The 19,933-nt window shown below is 40.6% G+C and overlaps 2 protein-coding genes across 3 annotated transcripts; one reads left to right on the top strand and one right to left on the bottom strand.

The window, feature by feature from the left end:
* The first annotated feature begins 8,530 nt into the window (after window positions 1-8,530).
* LOC104750084 (cation/H(+) antiporter 8-like) lies at window positions 8,531-14,039 on the top strand. Of its 2 annotated transcripts, none has more exons than XM_010471830.3 (4): window positions 8,531-11,314; window positions 11,403-12,419; window positions 12,531-13,196; window positions 13,388-14,039. In XM_010471830.3, the coding sequence occupies exons 1-4, from the start codon at window positions 10,898-10,900 to the stop codon at window positions 13,856-13,858; spliced, it is 2,571 nt and encodes an 856-aa protein (XP_010470132.1). In that variant the 5' UTR covers window positions 8,531-10,897; the 3' UTR covers window positions 13,859-14,039. The 2 variants fall into 2 exon arrangements, 1 of the variants encoding a protein (XP_010470132.1); XR_015583719.1 differs by having other exon boundaries at window positions 10,730-11,314; window positions 11,403-12,375.
* Window positions 14,040-14,933: 894 nt separating this feature from the next.
* LOC104750085 (transcription factor FER-LIKE IRON DEFICIENCY-INDUCED TRANSCRIPTION FACTOR) lies at window positions 14,934-16,442 on the bottom strand. Its single transcript, XM_010471831.3, has 4 exons — window positions 15,842-16,442; window positions 15,557-15,757; window positions 15,296-15,472; window positions 14,934-15,204 (listed from the first exon to the last, which is right to left on the bottom strand). Exons 1-4 carry the CDS (start codon window positions 16,439-16,441, stop codon window positions 15,103-15,105), a joined length of 1,080 nt encoding a protein of 359 aa, XP_010470133.2. The 5' UTR covers window position 16,442; the 3' UTR covers window positions 14,934-15,102.
* Between the last annotated feature and the right edge of the window lie 3,491 nt (window positions 16,443-19,933).

A 19,933-nucleotide genomic window follows, 5' to 3' on the forward strand; every position in this document is an offset into this window, starting at 1 on the left:
TAGATGGGGAGGATGTTGTTCAAGATGAAGCTCAGACCAAGGATCCAATCGAAGCAGTCAAAGATCCAATCGAGCCAGTGAAGCAGTCCGAACCTGAAACTGTTAAGGAACCTGCTGTTCCTGATGACAAGCCTGTGAGATTCATCCCTCCACCGCACAAGCCTCCTCTACCATTTCCAGTGAGATTCAAGAAGCAACTTACTGAGAAATACAAAGCTCTGTTCGAACAACAAGTCAAGGAGATTGAGTTGAGGATGCCATTGCTGGATGCGTTCGCACTTGTTCCCCCACTACCAGAAATTTCTCAAGGACTTGGTAATGGAGAGATCAAAAGAGGTTCAAGGCATGGTGGTACTGAGCCTCGAATGCAGCGCAATCATTCAGAAGAAGATTGTACCTAAGAAGCTCAAGGATCCTGGATCATTCACTCTTCCTTGCTCCCTCGGACCTATGTCTTTTGATAGGTGCCTTTGCGATCTTGGCACTTCAGTTAATTTGATGCCACTCTCTGTTGCTACGAGGTTGGGTTTCACAAGGTTCAAGAGTTGCGACACCTCTCTCATCCTTGCAGATAGATCAATGAGACTTCCAAAAGGTATTTTAGAAGACTTACCCGTCAGGATAAGAGATGTGGAAGTGCCAACCGATTTTGTGGTACTGGAGATGGATGAAGAACCAAAAGATCCTTTCATCTTAGGAAGACCGTTTCTGGCAACTGCTGGAGCTATCATTGATATCAGAAATGGCAAGATTGATCTTAATCTAAGCGACGACTTCATCATGAAGTTTGACATCAAGGATACTTTGAAGAAGCCGACAATAGGAGGACAAGTCTTCTACATTGAAGAGATGGACAAGTTGGCTGATGAGTTGTTGGAGGAACTAGCTGAGGAGGACCATCTCAAAATTGCTCTGACCAAGGATGGAGAAGAAGGGTTCTTGAATGAGGACACCACTTGTTACAAGAATATGCTAGACTCCCACAGAGAAACGGATGGACCAGAGGAATTCGAGCAGCTATCTGAGGCAGAGGAGGTATGTGGAGTTTAGACAGAGAGTTCAGAACGTGATATCCCCCACTCAACCGACGTCATCACCCGACCCGAGGCACCGAAATTCCGCTCGATCGAGTCGCACCCCTCCCACTCGACAGAGATCATTCCCGACCCCCATGCTGACGACTGGTCGGAACTACAAGCTCCAAAGGTAGAACTCAAAACTCTCCCTTCCGGACTCAGGTACGTTTTTCTGGGAACCAATTCTACTTATCATGTCATAGTGAATGCCAGGTTGAGTGATGATGAATTGGGGTTGCTAGTAACCGAGCTTAAGAAGTATAGAAGGGCTACAGGTTATTCCTTAGTATTTGCACACATAGGATCAATCTTGAAAATGAGTCTTATGCTAGTATTGAACCCTAGAGGAGATTGAATCCTAATCTGAAGGAAATAGTTAAGAAAGAAATCCTAAAACTGCTTGATGCTGGAGTTAACTATCCTATCTCTGATAGTACTTGGGTATCTCCAGTGCACTGTGTACCTAAAAAGGGGGGAACCACTGTTATCAAAAATGAAAAAAATGAGCTAATCCCAACTAGGACCATCATAGGACATAGGATGTGAATTGATTATAGGAAGTTGAATGCTGTATCTAGGAAAGATCATTTTCCTCTTCCTTTCATTGATCAAATGTTAGAAAGATTAGCTAGTCATCCCTATTATTGTTTCCTAGATGGGTATAGTGGATTCTTCCAGATCCATATCCACCCAAATGATCAGGAAAAGACAAACTTCACTTGTCCTTATGGCACTTTTGCCTACAGACGCATGCCATTTGGTTTGTGCAATGCTCCTGCCACCTTTCAAAGGTGCATGACATCAATTTTTTCGGATCTAATTGAGGAGTAAGTGGAAGTGTTTATGGACGATTTATCTGTATACGGTTCCACTTTCTCCTCCTGTTTATTGAATTTGTGCAGGGTATTGACGCGATGTGAGGAGACGAACTTGGTGCTGAACTGGGAGAAGTGCCACTTCATGGTCGAAGAAGGAATCGTCCTGGGACACAAGATCTCTGAGAAAGGAATTGAGGTTGACAAAGCTAAGATTGAGGTCATGGTTCAGCTTCAACCACCTAAGACAGTGAAGGACATCAGAAGTTTTCTAGGACATGTTGGGTTTTACAGGAGATTCATCAAAGACTTCTCAAAAATTGCAAGCCCATTGACAAGGTTGATGTGCAAGGAGGTGGAGTTCGAATTTGATGCAGCATGCTTAGAAGCTTCCAGCAAGATCAAGGAGGCCTTGGTTTCAGCTCCAATAGTACAAGCTCCGAATTGGGATCACCCTTTTGAGATCATGTGTGATGCTTCAGACTTCGCAGTTGGAGCTGTTCTGAGACAGCATATTGACAAGAAGCTCCATGTTATCTACTACGCAAGTCGCACCCTGGATGAGGCTCAAGGAAGGTATGCAACCACAGAGAAGGAGCTCCTAGCAGTTGTGTTTGCATTCGAAAAATTCAGGAGTTACCTTGTGGGTTCGAAGGTCATAGTGTATACCGACCATGCTACTTTGAGACACATCTATTCAAAGAAGGATACCAAGCCGAGACTGCTGAGATGGATTCTGCTACTTCAGGAGTTTGACATAGAGATAGTTGACAAGAAAGGCATAGAAAACGGAGTTGCAGATCACTTGTCAAGAATAAGGATTGAAGATGCTGTTCCAATTGATGACTCAATGCCTGAGGAACAACTTCTGGTCGCCTAGGTTTGTGAGCAGATGCATGACACAGAGCTTGACAACCTGAAAATCAAATGCATGGCGATCACTTCTGAGACTGCACCATGATATGCAGATGTCATGAATTACAAGGTCTGTGGAGAAGTTCCTAATGACATGGATCCTTACAAGAAGAAGAAGCTTCTCAGAGAGGTCAACCACTACTTCTGGGATGAATCCTATCTGTACAAGAGAGGTTCTGACGGTCTGTTCAGAAGATGCATAGCAGAAGGGGAAGTGCAGGGAGTGCTTGAGCACTGTCACGGTTCCACCTATGGAGGCCATTTCGCCACATTCAAGAAAGCTCAGAAAGTTCTCCAAGCGGGTCTCTGGTGGCCATCCTTGTTCAAAGATGCTCACGGTTTGATCACCAAGTGTGATGCTTGTCAGAGGATGGGCAACATCACAAGGAGGAACCAGATGCCCCATAATCCGATCCTGGAAGTAGAGATATTTGATGTTTGGGGAATAAACTTCATGGGACCTTTCAACCCTCCATCTAATTGTAATTTCTACATTCTGGTAGCAGTTGATTACATTTCCAAGTGGGTCGAAGCCTTTGCCAGTCCTACCAATGATCACAAGGTTGTTCTGAACCTGTTCAAAAGTATAATATTTCCAAGGTATGGGATACCCAGAGCAGTGATAAGCGATGGTGGTACTCACTTCGTCACCAAGGTATTTGAGAGTATGATGAGAAAGTATGGGGTCAAGCACAAGGTATCTACTGCGTATCATCCTCAGACCAGCGGACAGGTTGAAGTCTCGAATAAACAAATCAAGGGGATCTTGTCAAGAATTGTAGGAGTTTCAAAGAAAGACTGGTTTGTCAAGTTGGACGAGACTCCATGGCGTACAGAACAACGTTCAAGACGCCAATAGGACGAACACCATTTCAATTGATCTATGGTAAAACATGTCATCTCCCAGTAGAGGTTGAGTACAAGGCTCTCTGGACTATCAAGTTGCTGAACTTGGATACTGATACTGCTCAGGCTAAGAGAACTCTAGACATCCATGAGTTGGAAGAAATAAGACTTGATGCTTATGAGAGTTCCAAGATTTACAAGGAAAGGACAAAGAATTTTCATGACAAGAAGATTATTGTCAAGGAGCTCAAGGCTGGAGATCAGGTTTTGCTGTTCAATTCCACACTTAAGTTATTTCCTGGAAAGCTTAAGTCTAGGTGGTCTGGACCTTTTACAGTCAAAGACGTTCTGCCATTTGGAGCCATCACTCTTCTGAACAAGGATGACAGTAAATTCACTTCTAAACGGCCAAAGAGTAAAAAAAGTATTTAGCTGACCAAGTCTAACCAGATGGGTCTTCTGTGCTCCTCCATGAACCCCCAAAAGCTTAAAGCTGCAAAATCAAACTAGGAACTTTAAACAAGCTCACTTGGGTGGAAGTCCCAAAGGTATCACTGTAAATATTTTTCTTTCTAAGATCCTTATGTTTTTTATTTTTGTTTTTTTTTGGTTTTTTTTTGTGATCTGGAGTCTACAGAAAGTAGTCCAAGCAACAAAAAAAAAAAAAAAAAAAAATATTTGTGCAGTTAAAAGAAGAAGTTAGAGTGTGTTGGTTTTATGTGGAAACAAAAGAAAATTAAGGAGAGGGAATCTTCATTACTGTTTTTTTCCACACCACTCCCACGTGATATCTCTCCCATCACCTCACCCTCTCCCCTCCTTGCTCCCTCTGACCAGACACATCAACTTTGTGTCCTATCCTCCCACATCTCCCCACTTGCATTCTTTCTTTCTTCTCCCACTTGCACTCTTTCTTTCTTCTCCCACTTGCACGACATCTTCACCATCCCCATTATTTAATCAACACTCTCCTTCACCCTTCACTTCCACAAAACAAACAAACCCTCACCTTACCCTCTCTCCTCACCTAACTCGCTTCACCAGTGCTCAATCGATCCGACACACCTCCTCTCGAGCCCGCTCCGTCGACTTGTTCCGTGTTGCTAATTCACTCGAGCCGTACAATCCCTCTTGAACTGTCTCGCTTGAGCCAGTCTTCAAGCTTGATCGAGCCGTGTCTGTATCGAACCGTTCCGCCGAGTCCTACAAGACCGGATCAAGCCACACACGCGAGACACGCTCAACTTTCGTTCAAGCCGTCATCTGCTACCCTCGTTCAAGCCAAGCTATTCTCGTTAGTCCAACACCGCTCGAGCTGACCTGTTCTGCAACCGCTCGAGCTGCCACACTTCCTCGTTCGAGACGCACGTCTACGCGGTCCAACAGTTCCGTTCGAGCCACTGTCTAAATCCGTTCGCGCCATCTCACTCTACTGTCTCGCTCGAGCCAACATCGCTGAACTCTCGATCGAGCCCAACCGTTCTCGCCGGTCCAACCATTGCTCGATCCAGCTTACATCCCGCTTGAGCCCATCTGGCAAAATCTAATCGAGCCACCGTCGTTCGCGCCACCGTCGTTCGCGCCACCGTCGTCACTCCGTCAATCGACCATCCCCATGATCGAGCCGCTGCAAAAATCTCGATCAAGCCATACTCACTCTCTTCAATCTCTCTACAATGTCTGACAATTTTTGGGACGAGATGTATGAGAAGTATGGTTGTGAGGTACCAGGACGTGTTCCTACTTCTAAGCCGCCTACGCAAGGCGCTGGGTCAAGCAAACTAGAAAAACCGCTCTCTAAGAGCAAGAGTCGCGGAAAGAGGTCGACACGAGCTTCAAACTCAAAGGAGGACGGGATTGATTACAAACAGGAGGAACCTGCGTTGCGCTCAGAACTAGCTCCCAGAAAATCGGTCCGACGGAAGAGCGCTGAGACGAAACTAACTCCCAAGGAATACTACGAGCTGTTCCAGCAGTTGGAATTCGATGGCACAAGGTATCCCCATGTGGAGACGATGCAGCAACTTGGGATTGCAGAGGATGTTCACTATCTGTTTAGGCGATGCCATCTGGAAAGAATCATGAACACACCCAAGAATGGATACAGGGAGGAGACAATTCAGTTCCTCTGCACTCTGGAGATGCACTTATATACGGATGAGCCGGGAATGACGTCTGATGGAGGTCTAGGTTACATTACATTTCGCGTTTACGGCCAATTCTACACTCTCACCCTCAGAACTGTCGAAGAGATGCTTGAATTTCCCAGCGGAACGGGGATTACGCCGCAATTTGAGCGGACTGAGATAGCCGCACTCTGGGCAACAATTGGGAGCACGCCCACATTCACTTCATCGAAGACAAAAGCGCTGAACCTGTGAAGCCTAGTGTTGCGTTACTTCCAGAAGGCGGTTTCGAATGCTAACTACGCCAAGGAGATCAAGGGATACATGACGAACGGAGAGCTTGATATGATTGATCTCGCGCTTATGGGACTCTCATTCACTGCCATGGATTGCACCGCGGTGCAAGGTGACATATCCAACACTTCCGTCTCGCTCTACCTTATCAACTACCTGATGTCATACAAGAACTGGGTCTCGAGGCTCAGTAGCAACCACACTCCTGGAGTGATGTGCATAGGAGGCGTAGTGACTTGGTTCCTTGAGGCTGCTGGTGTTCCCCTACACTCTGAGTCGCACACACCACGTTGGATAGACATCAGCAACCTGCAACAGCTACGCACTTTGGATTGGGGTCTGAGGCATGGACGGTTGCTCTACAAGTTTGTGCATCCTGATGTTGGTCCTTCGAGCTCACTCCTCCCTCGCGTCGAGCTAACTACGATCTTAGGGGGTGAGCATATCGAGTTCATCCCTCCCGCGGATACTCTATACAATTCTGAAGCTGAGGAGGAGCATGTAGACGTTGCGGAAGCAGAGGCCGAGCCAATGGAGGAAGACACCGAGGAGTACCGCCCAGAACAGTTCTACTTCGAGGAGTACTCAGACCCGAGAATGGAAAAGGGGGTCATAGCAGCTCATCAATGCCTCAACCAGCTTCAGCAATGGGGGAAAGCCAGAGACAAGGCGCTCAACAGCTTCACCAAGACTATCAAGAGCTTCATGCACAAGTTTAGCTGATCGACTTACACAACCGCTATCCCTAGGTCTATCCTCGAGGACACTAGACCAATGTCAGGATGCCCTTCCGCGATCCTAGCGCGAACACCTTCTCTGAATCCTTCTCCAGCACGTCAATCTTCATATGTACCTCGGGAGCGTCAGCCCTCACCTATTCCTTCACGCCACTCGTCACACGAGTCTAGGGAGCATCAAAGACGCGGTTTGCGAGATTCGAGAGCGTCTTCTAGTCGGCGATCAGCGCGTCGTTCCGCAGCTCAAGCTGAGCAAGAGGTTGACCAGCGAGATGAAGGTTAAGGTGATTATCATGGTATGCAGGAGGTTGAGCAGCAGGTCGAACATCAAGACGATCATCAGCCTACCGAGGTGGTAGTATCGGACCATGGTTAGTCTAAACTCGACGACATGCAGTGCAATGACCAGCCGAACTCAATTCAGAACACGCAAGCAATTGAGGTCACTCCCGCAGATCCGGATCAAGGCGAGGGACAAAGCCAGTACAACGGTCCTCCTTGGGCGAGCACCGACTCCTTCTTATACTACTGAGGTTCTCCTACCTTCCTTTGTATATACCATTTCATTCCTGCATTGTTTCTGTTGTGATTCTCAAATCCTTCTGCAAATTTTTCTTACTATGGAGACTGTGTAATTTAAGTTTGGGGGAGGGTTTGAGATGATGTATCTAATGTTGTGTTCTGTGATTCTTATTTCATATTTTTGTATCATATCATGTTTGAGTCTGCATTCATTTATTTGCATAGAAAAAACAAAAAAATTGAAAAACAAAATTCGAAAATTTCGACAAAAAAACAGAGTGTGTTCATGTAGCTTGCATTTGCATATTAGGATTGAGTCTAGTGTCATTCATATAGGGTTGTTGCATTTAGCATAGGGGTTGATGATGATTGTTAACCTTGGTAGCATGCTGAATTCAATAGGATAGGATCAAGGCCCTTGTTATTAGTTCTTTGATGCATGTTGATTGAACTTGAAATTGTAAGATTGAAGCATGTTTTGAATTGATATCATTCCCTATCTACCTGAACCTAATCCTGACATGCAATTATCCTGTTATGCATTGAAATTGAACTTATGAATACCACATACATGCTTGGATTATCTTTCTCCTTTTTACCACCCTTGTTAATCCAAGTAGCTGATTCTCATCTTTGGAACAGTTCCCCGCACCATTAACCACCCCTTCTTTCAAGCCAATTGTATTCTTGAGTGTCAGGCCTTTTTCCAAGTTGAGCTTGTTAGAAAGTGTTAGGTTCTAACCGACAAGAGTAAGATCATGTGTAGTTCTAGTTCGCGTTATCCGGACTAGTAGGACTAGGTGAGAACTCGACTTTGGGCATTGGGTATGGATTTGTGCAGAAAAGCGAAGAGTAAAAAGAAAGTTAAGGGTAGGAAGTTTTTAGGAGGGGGATGTGTTTTCAAGGTTTACAAGTGTAGTAAAGATTTGGGTTGAGCGAAATAATTAGTTATTGGTTCTGGGCATAAAACGAAAAGATTAGACAAAGAAAAGAAAGCAAAATGTTTAAAATGTCTAGAGTCCTTAGAAGACAAGAAAAAGAACCTTATTGATAGTAAAGATTTCCCAATCCGCTAGAATGATAAGAAGTGAAATCCTCCTAAGACCAAGTCTAAAGAATGAAAGAATGGATTTGAGATGAAGTTTCTGATGAAGGGTAGAGATAGGACCAACTTCGGTTTGGAATGTTCTTTGGGTAGACAGGGCACTGCTCTTGTATGTATCAGTTGGTTTCAACCTTTAGCCTTCTCTTAAGCTCAACTCCTTTTCGTGAGAGAACCTTGCTCTGTATTGATAAAACCACTTGAGAAGGAGATCATCTATATCTCTGACCTTATACCCTAGCCAAATGAGTTCAATGACGTTGCTTAGTTTGATTCACGGTTCTTTGTTAATGAATGTTAAAGGGAGTGGTTGATAGGATTGAATTTGTAGATCAAAGAAATAAAGTTCCTTCACCATGCATCATAGAACTAAAAACAAGGACTTTGACTCTAACTATTTTATTAGCATGTTTTAGGTTCTGAGACCCCATCTTCACACCTCTTCTCCATGCTTTGTTCTTGATCGTTTGCTTGAGGGCAAGCAAAGAATAAGTTTGGGGGAGTTGATATGTCTATATTTTGTCTCTCCTTAGCATATATTTATCATGCATTTAGCTAGGATAACACATTGTTTTGCTTCATTTTCTAGTCCTTTCTATACACTTTGCATGTTTAGGTAGTTCTTGCATCATCCTTGCATACATTGTGCATTTTGGAGTATTTCAACTATCTAGGAGACGTCGGGAACACATCGCTCGACCCATCTGCTGCGCAACACTCCGGGAAGCGTCAACCGAGCCATCCACTCGAGTGGGATTTAGCTTTCAACGTCTTCATCAAAGTTGTAGGGAATTGAGTTATCTTTCCAACGCCGTTTATTTCAAACCAATCGAAAGTGTGGTTCAAGAGTTATCATCGTTTTAGTGGATGTGTATACACCACGCTCGAGCCAGGCTCCCTTGCCACGCACTCCATCTTGTCTGATCGAGCCATGCTCCCTCGCTACGCACTTCAGCTTGTCTGATCGAGCCATGCTCCCTCGCCACGCACTCCAGCTTGTCTGATCGAGCCATGCTCCCTCGCCACGCACTCCAGCTTGTCTAATCGAGCCATGCTCCCCCGCCACGATCTTCAGCCGTCCGTCTGAACCATGATGACATTGCATTCCATTCGACGCGCATGGACTCATTCGCACATGTTAGGAAGGAAGACGTTTGGTTTCACACGCTTCAGGAGATTACCAAACCGACTCCTTACCTTGTCGTTTTAAGTTTTAGGGCTTTCCATGCTGTACTACTATATATAAATTTTGTTAAGTCTTTGCTGAGACATCTTATCTTTTATCTCATTTTTGTTTTTGTTCTTAAGGTTAACCTAGCCACCTAAAAACGTTCTCAAACTTGTAATCCGACATCTCCGAGTGTATTCAGTTTTTGCATTTGATTTCTTCTCAAAAGTTGTTCATCTTATTTTTCTCTACCTAATAATGCTTGTTTCAATGTTTTCTGTGTTTGCATCTTGGATAATGACTTTCGGATCTGAGTAGTGTAGTAGTCCTTGAGGATGGGATAGACTAGGTGGAGGATCTTAGGATGTAGAGTGTTTAAGCTTTGATTTTTATGATTCCCTTTTGGACTAGTGTTAGAAATGCTAGTTTCTCTCTGATCAATTGGAACTAGGTTCGAGACATTTCCACACCCAAAAGGTGTTTGATGAAATGTCTAACCAACTAGTGCCAGAGACTTACGTTCCTAGCCTAAGAGATTAGTTGTCTAGGATGTTTGTTGACATGAACGAACTTGTTTGTCATGCCTACTCAACCATGTTTCTCTAGCAAGAGCTGGGTATGGAAGTGGTTGAGTCTGAGTAGCTTTTACCAAGAGATTGGATTAGCTAAGTTGAGATGTTCGTTGTCTAGGGATAGATTGCTTGTGGCATGTTAAACACTTTGTAGACTAGGAGACTTCACCGACATCAATTACTCCCATCCTTAGGACCTCTTTCTTCCTGATATTTATTACATTCCTGAGACTGTTTCGTGTTTTGCCTTTTAGTTCATGCTTAGACTCGTTTTCTGTTTTCATTCATTTTCGCTTCGAGTCATACATTCTCGTTTCTAGTCCTAGAACACATTTCCGTTTTGCATTCTGATCATTTTAGGATTTTTAGACAAAAACACTCTCTTTGAATTGGCTTGACTTGTGATTCTTGATTGCATCTTAATTGTTAGTGAAGTTTTCCAACTGAATTGACACCTTAAGTATTACAACTGCATACGGTTAATTGAACCTGCTAGGATACACAAAAATCTTAGTATCACATATACTATTTATAGTGGAGAAACAACTCAAAAACTGTCTAAAACTACATATGTCTATAGATTTCCAAAGTGTGTTTTAAAACGGCCTAACCTATTAACAGCATATACATCTGTGTCCTTGTTTACATATGGTTTCTCTTCTTTGTTTTTTGTTTTCGTCTTTCCCATTTTTTTTACAATAATTCTCACAAGTTTCTTAAAGTCATGGACATGGGGAATGGGACAGGACCTGGGATGTCGGGGGATTATAGTGGAGGTGGCGAATTTGTAGTAGGCGACGACGTGATGCCGGGAATGGGAGGTGGTGGTAATGTTATTCCGGGAATGGAAGGTGGTGATGTTATGCAGATGAGTCCTGAATTAAATTGGATATATGAAATGGCTTGGTATGGTGAAAGTAAAAGAGGGGATGGTTTTTTTTGTGAGGAGCATCCTTCTAAGCTAACTTCAGATGGTATTTGGGAGAGACTTATTCTGAAAACGGCAGGTCTTAATATTTGGCAATACCGTCTTCCCAATCTCGAGATTGTCATCTTGCTTGTCTTCTTCTTTTGGCAAGCCTTTACTATCCTGTTCAAGAAATTGGGTCTTTCTGTTCCAAAGTTCTCCTCTATGATGCTTGTAAGTATCTTCTTGCTTTTTAATTCTTCTTCTTCTTCAATCTTTTTGTACGTTTTTAATACTGACAAAGCCGTTTGATGCATTGAAGGCGGGACTACTCTTGAATGTTATGCTTACTTTATCGGGTAATAACTCGATCATTGGAGAGATCTTGGTCCCTAAAAACAGAATCGACATTCCAGGATGCCTTGGATCATTTGGATTCATGATTTTCTGGTTTCTCAAAGGTGTGAAAATGGACGTCAAGAGACTCTTCAAGGCTGAAGCAAAAGCAAGAGTCACTGGAATCGCAGCGGTTACTTTCCCTGTAGTTGTTGGTTTCTTACTTTCCAAGTTCAGATCAGCTAAAGATCGATCCCTCTCTTCCAGAGAATATGACACAGTGCTGCTAATGGAAAGCCTCACGTCCTTCTCTGGTATCGCAAGACTCTTGCGCGACCTCGGCATGAACCATTCGTCTATTGGTCGGGTTGCTTTATCCTCATCCTTAATCTCTGATCTGGTTGGACTCCTAATCATGCTGGTCAACGTTTCTCTTGCTTCAAGTTCAATCAGTGATGCTTTGGCTTTGATAGTAGAGATATCCTTATATCTCTTGATGACGTTTAAGGTTGTGAGACCATTCCTATTCAAAGTGATCAAGCGGAAACGAGAAGGGAGACCAATCAAAGACAAATACATCTTTGTAATTCTCATCTTGCTTTGCTTTTCGTGTATGTACTGGAACTTAATCGAGCAGAATCCTGCACTTGGAGCTTTCGTTCTTGGTCTCGCCATTCCTAGTGGACCTCCTATTGGATCTGTATTGGTCGAACGGTTAGAGAGCTTTAATTTTGGTATTGTGTTGCCTCTCTTCTTATCAGCCACTATGCTCAGGGCTGATATTAGATCTTGGAATGGCGCTTTGACATTCTTTAGCGGCGATGATAAGAAATTTGCGGTTACGTCTCTTGTCCTGCTCGTCTTCTTATTGAAGCTCTTTGTCGCAGTGATTGTACCTTACGTCTACAAAATGCCATTGCAAGACTCGGTTATCCTTTCTCTTATCATGTCTCACAAGGGTATCATCGAACTCAACTTCTACTTTTACATTTTCAGCGTCAAAGTTAGTCTCTCATTTCATCTCTCAGTTATGATTATAATTTTCTTGCAAAAAAAAATACAAAAATAGAAAGATTTATTTAATTATTCTTCTTATTTGATGATTTTGGTATAGGGAATATCAAGAGATATATACTCAATCCTAGTCTTGTGCATCGTCATCAACTCTATGGTCTTACCAGTGGTGATCGGGTTTCTCTACGACCCTTCTAAGCAATTCTTGTGCTATCAAAAGAGAAATTTAGAGAGTATGAAGAATACTGGAGAGCTAAAGACTCTTGTATGCATCCATAGACCAGACCACATATCTTCCATGATCAACCTTCTCGAAGCTTCTTATCAATCCGAAGAGAGCCCTCTCACTAGCTACGTGCTCCACCTCGTCGAGTTACAAGGTCAAGACGTTCCCACTTTGATCTCACACAAAGTTCAGAAACTCGGAATTGGGTCAGAGAAAAAATATTCTGAAAACGTCATCCTCTCTTTCGAACATTTCCACCGTTACGTCTCAAGTTCTATCTCCATTGACACGTTCACTTGCATCGCAAACGCAAACCATATGCAAGATGATATTTGTTGGCTAGCTCTTGATAAAGCTGTCTCACTTATCATTCTTCCTTTCCATCGGACTTGGTCACTCGACCGAACATCCATCGTATCAGATGCTGAGATGATCAGGTTTCTCAATTTCAACGTCTTGAAACAAGCTCCTTGTTCTGTTGGCATCCTTGTCGAACGCCATCTCGTTAACAAAAAACAAGACGAGCAACAAAGCCTTAAGGTATTACAGTTACATTTTTTATATATATATTTACCATGTTGTCCGTATCAGAAACCAAGCCAAAGTGGTCTAATGCTTGAGGAATCGCTTTGTTAGTCGAGTCTCATCCACAATACTTCCATGTTGGTCGTTGTAGATGCTTTAACTATTAAATATATAAAGACTAAACACACAATGCTATTTGATGGCAGGTGTGTGTGGTATTCGTGGGAGGCAGAGATGATAGGGAGGCGCTGGCCTTTGCGAAGAGAATGGCCCGTCAAGAGAACGTGACATTAACAGTTTTACGTCTCGTCGCATCGGGAAAGAGCAAAGAAGCGACAGGATGGGATCAAATGCTTGACATGGTTGAACTAAGAGAGATGATGAAAAGCAAAGATTCAGGGATGGTAAAAGAAGAAAGATCAACAATTTACATGGAACAAGAGATCTTGGATGGAGCGGATACGTCAATGCTTCTACGTTCCATGGCTTTCGATTACGATCTTTTCGTCGTGGGGAGAACCTGCGGTGAGAACCACGAGGCAACTAGCGGTATAGCGAATTGGTGCGAGTTTGAGGAGCTTGGAGTCATTGGTGATTTCTTGGCCTCGCCAGATTTCCCAAGCAAAACGTCGGTGTTAGTAGTGCAACAACAACGTTCACTAGCCAATTATGATTAGAAGGGGAGAAAGCATACTATACTTGGTGGTTGTTGTTACATATATCTCTCATTTGTAGCATCTACACACACACAAAAAAAAATATGGGTATTTTCATTTCATTTATTCATTGTTGTTTCTTGCGGATTATATTTTGTAGATCAGAAATAACATTAAGGAAAAATTTAGAATGTTTTGATTATAGGTTAGAGCAACATTAATCTTCGATTTATAATCAAGGAGGGTCACTCACATAATTGCAAGACAAACTTCAGACTTCTATATTAACATTTTTGAAGTACATTTTGTGTTATGTTCTTTTAGCTTTTCTTAATTATTTTATTTTATTTATAACATTAACCCCTATCAATTTCCTAAAATAACATTTCGCAGAAAATCAATTAATGAAACTATTTAAAACGACCTAATTTGATATGTTCATTGCCATAAATATCTTCACAACATTTATTAAGTCCTACAAATTTTCCTAAAATAATATTTGTAGAAAGTCAATTAATAGATCTATTTAAACCAACATAATTTTAAACGTTTACTGCCATACAAATGTTGAAAATATATATACATTCCGTTTGTTCCTAAAACAACTCTATGCATTAAATGATTAACCCCATAAAAATCTCAAAATCCATTTTAATAGATGTTTGGTGACTGTAGGACGTATTCCGTTTTAATGACACAACATCATTTGAGCAACAAATTTAACCCGCGGTGTATTGTGGGTTAAATAACCAAATATTGTCCTGCGGTGTATTGTGGGTTAAATAAGAGTGGGATTGGTGGGATTGATGACACTTTTAGATGTTTACCAGGAGATAAATGTATTACTAGATTATACATATACCACACGGGTTAAAACCTTGAAAACACTACAAAAATCTATACTTTGAATATTTATATCAAATACCTGTAAAATTTTATATTTTTAAAATTAATAAAATAACAAATAAATACAATATAAATTTTAAATTTTTAAAATTAAAAATATTGTCCCGTACCCGGGTTAAATCCTCGTATGATTATAAAACAAAAACATAAAAAAATACTTCATTTAATAACCATACAAGTTGCCTCTAAATTACTCTGTAACACGGTGTTTATTCAATAGAGAGAATCAACAACCTCGATTACATCTTCACTAGAATTAAAATTAGATCTTTGGAAGTTACAAAACATGGAAGAAGGAACACAATCAATGAGATGCAGAACCGGGTTTTGACTCACGTTAGAGCCAAGCGTTACAGAAATCAAGTGAATGGCTTGATGAATTCAAACCCTTGGTTTAGAAGTGATCCAGTGATCCAAAGCTTCAGGTTAGGCAAGTTTAAGCTCTGTTCAAAGCATGTCCCCTGTTTCCACCAAAAACAAGCAAACTCGTTAAGTAAAACGTATATCTTCGGAAACAAAACAACGTTGATAGAGTACAAAGTTGGTTTTTACATCTAACGTATATGTCAAGAGGTATCTGTCAGGAGAAGGAGAGCTTAGGTTGGAGTTCTGCACTTGGAAACTTGTTAGAGACTCCAAAGACTTGTACAGAGATGGAGCAACACCTTCTCCTTTATTACACACCAATCTCACATAAAACCCTTTCTCCTCCACTTGAATAACATCCATCTAACAGACAACAACAACAAATTTTTAATTTTTCGAGGTTTTTGATGTTTTTCAAGTTTATCAAAATAGCTTTTCAAGATTTACCTGAACAATCTTCTTGGAAACAGGAGGACTGATACCGCGAAAAGGTTGAGTCTTTTGAGCATCAGGAACAGGTTCTTGGTACCCTCCAGTAGAGTTTAAAGAAGCTTCAAGGCCCGCGATATCGGATTTGAGTTTCTTGGCTTGTGATTGAAGTTCTTGAACATACAACACCGCATCTCCAACTATAGATGCTTTATCCATCTACATGACACAAAACACATCAAAATCCATTATTTAACAGTTTCATTACACCAAATCTTTGCGTATGTAAATGTTATAATTTACCTTAGTAATGTTGGGAACAAGAGATCTCAAAGCGTAAAGCTTATCCTTCATTCGACCTCTCCTCCTTCTCTCAGAGATCAAAGTCCTAGACCGATCAGTCTTAGTCTTACGGGTTCCATCATTATTAGTCGTAGTGGCTGATGAATCATCTCCGTCGTTGTAATCTTCTTCATCTTCTTCACCGCCGCCAGCTCTAACACTCTCACCGTCAAAGCTACGGAACGATTCAGCGACATTGGAGTCTAAGTCAGGCAATTCGTCGAACAGGTCATCGACAGGTGTAGGGATGAACTGGCTCTCGTCGATGAAACACGGGCTGCTTTGTAATGGACCAAGGTCGAAATCAAGAACTGGGTTTTCGTCCATGGTTTGATGATGATGATGATGATCTCCTCGTATGAGGTTTATGAACTGATCGAAGTTTGGATCGACCAAGAAATTGTGAAGTTCTAGATCGTTCATGTTGGAAAGAGCGTTGACTCTTCCGTCCATTTGTCTTTTTCTTTCTTTTTTTGTCTGTTTGTGGTAATGAAGAAGAGACTGTTTATGAAAGTTTCTGACAACGAAAGAGAGACAAAATGAGTTTATATATATACACATAATATTATGTTACAATCATCAACTCTATTAGTTTAAGAAGTATATGTGAATCTGACAGTGATGTTTTTTTTTTTTTGACATAGGAGTACAAATCATTTTATATTTTATCATCAAACTTTTTTTATTTAAGGGTTGTGCATTGATATGGACCAAAATTCATAGCAAAGGCTTGTACCGAAATGATTATTTGACGCATTGTTCTTTCAAATCAATCTAAAATTTTGATCCATTAGTTATTGAATCATGTTTGTCGCAGCCTATCGATTTTTTTTCGTTACAAACATTTTCATTATCTTATCGAAACAATGGTGTAAACTACGGCGAAAACAAAATGGAGAGGAAAACTCTATTTTGTTTCATAGATCTATTTAGAATATATAAAATGTAAGATTTTAGGTTCATTTAGGATGTGAGCCACTTTAGATTGGAATTTTCGTAGCCAAAAAGTTAAAGTATTTTCAATTTATTGTTTGTTTATGTTTAGAATGGGAATCTAGAAATAGACGCATTGATCTTTTATCCAATATTAATATTAGAATTTGGGATTCTTTAGACTCTTTTATTTCTTATGACCAACATATACACTAGGTGAACCACCAATGCCACATTTGAGGATTTTTCTTTCCTTCCATTACGAATGAAAATTTTCATTTGTTGATATGATTACTGTATGTGGAGGCTTAAGAAATCAATATAGTGCTATCAATACTTTAATTTCTCGTAGTGTTAGTTTCATTTTTTTTGTGAGGTTAGAAATTATCATATTATATCCAAAAATATGATAAATGAGTGTGATATATTATGTAGTGATTATAATGTTTGTATTTTATTATTTTATACGAAGAATTGTTTAGATATGAAGTAATGAAGAAACAACAAATATTTATATCTTTAACACAAAATAAATGAAGACAATAGAACAATCTAAAAAATATAACTGTCCTGCAACACGACAAATCAATCATTTGATAATAGCACAATTTATATTTTTTAATCAAAAATTATATTTAATAGACAGGTCATGCATGACATTATGAAGACGTAAACTGAATAAATAATCTTAGACCAACCAAAATATCAAGCGTATATTTTTATATTGATTTCTTAAGTAAATATATTATAATCACTACATAATATATCACACTCATTTATCATATTTTTGGATATAATATGATAATTTCTAACCTCACAAAAAAATGAAACTAACATTACGAGAAATTAAAGTATTAATAGTATTATAACATAGCGTTTTTTGTCTTTTTGCTATAATTGATATACCCTTTAGTTTTAGATAACGTTTGTTAAAATATAAACACTATGTTTTATTAGTAATATTTTATTTTTAAGAATATCTTTTTTAATTGTAGTATACATAGTATTGTTACTTTAAAAACGCTATGCATACTTGAGGCGGAAAAATAAATCTATCTTTTCGCTAAATATTTGGTGAAAAAATAGAGCTGTTAACAAATTTTCATTCTCCCTCTCACTCTATTGTTTCATTTCTGAAGCTTTTTTCTTACTATTCTCAAGCTTTTTCTCACACTCGTTTAATTTTTCCTTATCAATTCCCCAGATTTAGAACCAGCCTTCTCATCCGATGAAATCCTTGCGCAGATTCAAAACCAGAATCCATATTTTTATCAGTAAATCCATATTTTTATCATGTTGTTTCTCTCCCTCTCACTCTTCCTTTTGAAATCGATCCCTAGCTATCGTCGAAGCAAGGGAGATTGGGACTCGAAACCCTACCCACCATCGCATAGATCTCTCTTCGTCTCTGCTAGATCTGTTCGTTTTATTTCATGTATTGTGAAATCTGAGGTAATATTACATACTTGCATGTCTTCGTTTCACTTTAATCGCTTACCTATGAGTTTGATCTTTTGAAATCAGATTGGAAGGTCTCGCTTGCAGATCTAGAGATCTCCGTACTAGTCTCTCGTTTCTTCCGAGTGTGGGATTGATTTCAAGAAGAACATTGAGAAAGGTTTTTTATGTGGTTAGGTTCATTTAGATTATGTTGTCGTCTTTGCAGCTCCAGTTGTGATTAATGGTTTTGACTTGTAGATCTGATTTGTTTGTTGCAAAAGGATGTTATCTGCTTGATTCTTTGATTCAGAACTTCTAATTATACTCTCCCTTTTTTATTTATCGAATTGCAGATAAAAGTAAACTGGGCTTGAAGTCTTGAACCATTTTATTATGGGTTTGAATGGAGATTTTGATCTGAATAAAAAGGGCTAAAGTTGATCTTCAGATGAGAAGCAAGGAAAGTTTAATTTCAACCCTAAACTTGTTTATTAGCTCTCAGTAATTCGATAATTAAGGGGATTTGTTGTGTGTTTTATGTTTCTTTATAGCAATATGGTAGCTATAAAGACTTAGAGACACTTAAAGTAATCAGAAATTGCAATGGTGGAGTAGTATAATTAAGTGGGTTCAAAAAATTCTAGTCTTTCTTCTCATTGCCTACTAGTCTCTTATAATCTTTAATAAAGAGTTTCTGAATATTGGAATTTCGCATTAGCTTTTTCTTAGGACTCATAAGATGATTTGGACTAAGAAGACGTGTTTAGTGGTGTAACATCCGCAAACCAAAATCCCGGTTTGGGGTTGTGCATCGGTCGATGCTGGAGGAGCATCGGTCGATGCAGGTTCAGTTTTCTGCGTTTTGACTTAAGTTAAACGCTGCGTTTTTGGCAAAGGGAAAAGGAAAACCCTAAAGTCATATGTTTGTCTCATTCGACGAGTTTTAGCCGTTTTTAGAGAGAAAAGAGTTCTAAGTGTTCTTGGTGAGTTTTGAGAGATTAGAGGCGTTTCTGTAGAGATTTGTAGCCGAGATCGTTGTAGGAGCTTCCTAGGAGCGTGTTCTTGCTTGTTTGTGGTTCAGAATCTTCTATGGCAAAGGTAAGTGCATGATCATGGTTTATCTAACCTGGAGATTCCTCTGATCTGTTTGTTTATGTGTTGTTAGGCTTGTTAGAATGTTATTTGAGGCGTTAGGAAGCTTTCTTGTGGCTTGGGATCGAGTCTTGTGGTTGCAGGAATGAAGATCCGGCGAGAAGCTTCAGGGAAAACGATGCTCGGCATGTGCATCGGTCGATGCACTATGTGCGTCGGTCGATGCCATGTGGAGGCGTCGGTCAATGCGATTAGGGTTTCCGCATGATGTCGAGTATGCTTTGGTCGATGCAAGTGGAAGCATCGGTCGATGCAAGTGAACCTTGTGTCGACCAATGCATACCCAGTGTTGGTCGATGACGTTCCCTGTTGGTGTCGGTCGATGCAAGCTTTGTGTCAGTCGATGCAGAGTCTGGTTTGGTGTTGATTGTTGTTTGATGGTTAGAGTATATATATTGCTTGTGTGTATAGCCCAGTAGATGGGAGGATAGCCCTACTGAGTGTTTATAAAATACTCATGCATTGGAATTTGTGTTTGTGGTGCAGGTAAAGGCAAAGTGTGATCGTGGAATCAAGGCAATGAAGAGG

This window comes from Camelina sativa, chromosome 16 (assembly GCF_030686135.1).
Source record: "Camelina sativa cultivar CO46 ecotype springtype chromosome 16, ASM3068613v1".
Lineage (NCBI taxonomy): Eukaryota > Viridiplantae > Streptophyta > Magnoliopsida > Brassicales > Brassicaceae > Camelina > Camelina sativa.

Excerpts from the sequence above, each read along its gene's own strand:
- LOC104750084 (XM_010471830.3), top strand. The coding sequence starts at position 10,898 with ATGGACATGGGGAATGGGACAGGACCTGGGATGTCGGGGGATTATAGT. Across the intron at positions 12,420-12,530 it reads TTTACATTTTCAGCGTCAAA|GGAATATCAAGAGATATATA; the intron begins GTTAGTCTCTCA and ends ATTTTGGTATAG. Across the intron at positions 13,197-13,387 it reads ACGAGCAACAAAGCCTTAAG|GTGTGTGTGGTATTCGTGGG; the intron begins GTATTACAGTTA and ends ATTTGATGGCAG.
- LOC104750085 (XM_010471831.3), bottom strand. The coding sequence starts at position 16,441 with ATGTGTATATATATAAACTCATTTTGTCTCTCTTTCGTTGTCAGAAAC. Across the intron at positions 15,473-15,556 it reads TTTCCAAGAAGATTGTTCAG|ATGGATGTTATTCAAGTGGA; the intron begins GTAAATCTTGAA and ends GTTGTCTGTTAG. Across the intron at positions 15,205-15,295 it reads TCTTGACATATACGTTAGAT|GGGACATGCTTTGAACAGAG; the intron begins GTAAAAACCAAC and ends TGGTGGAAACAG.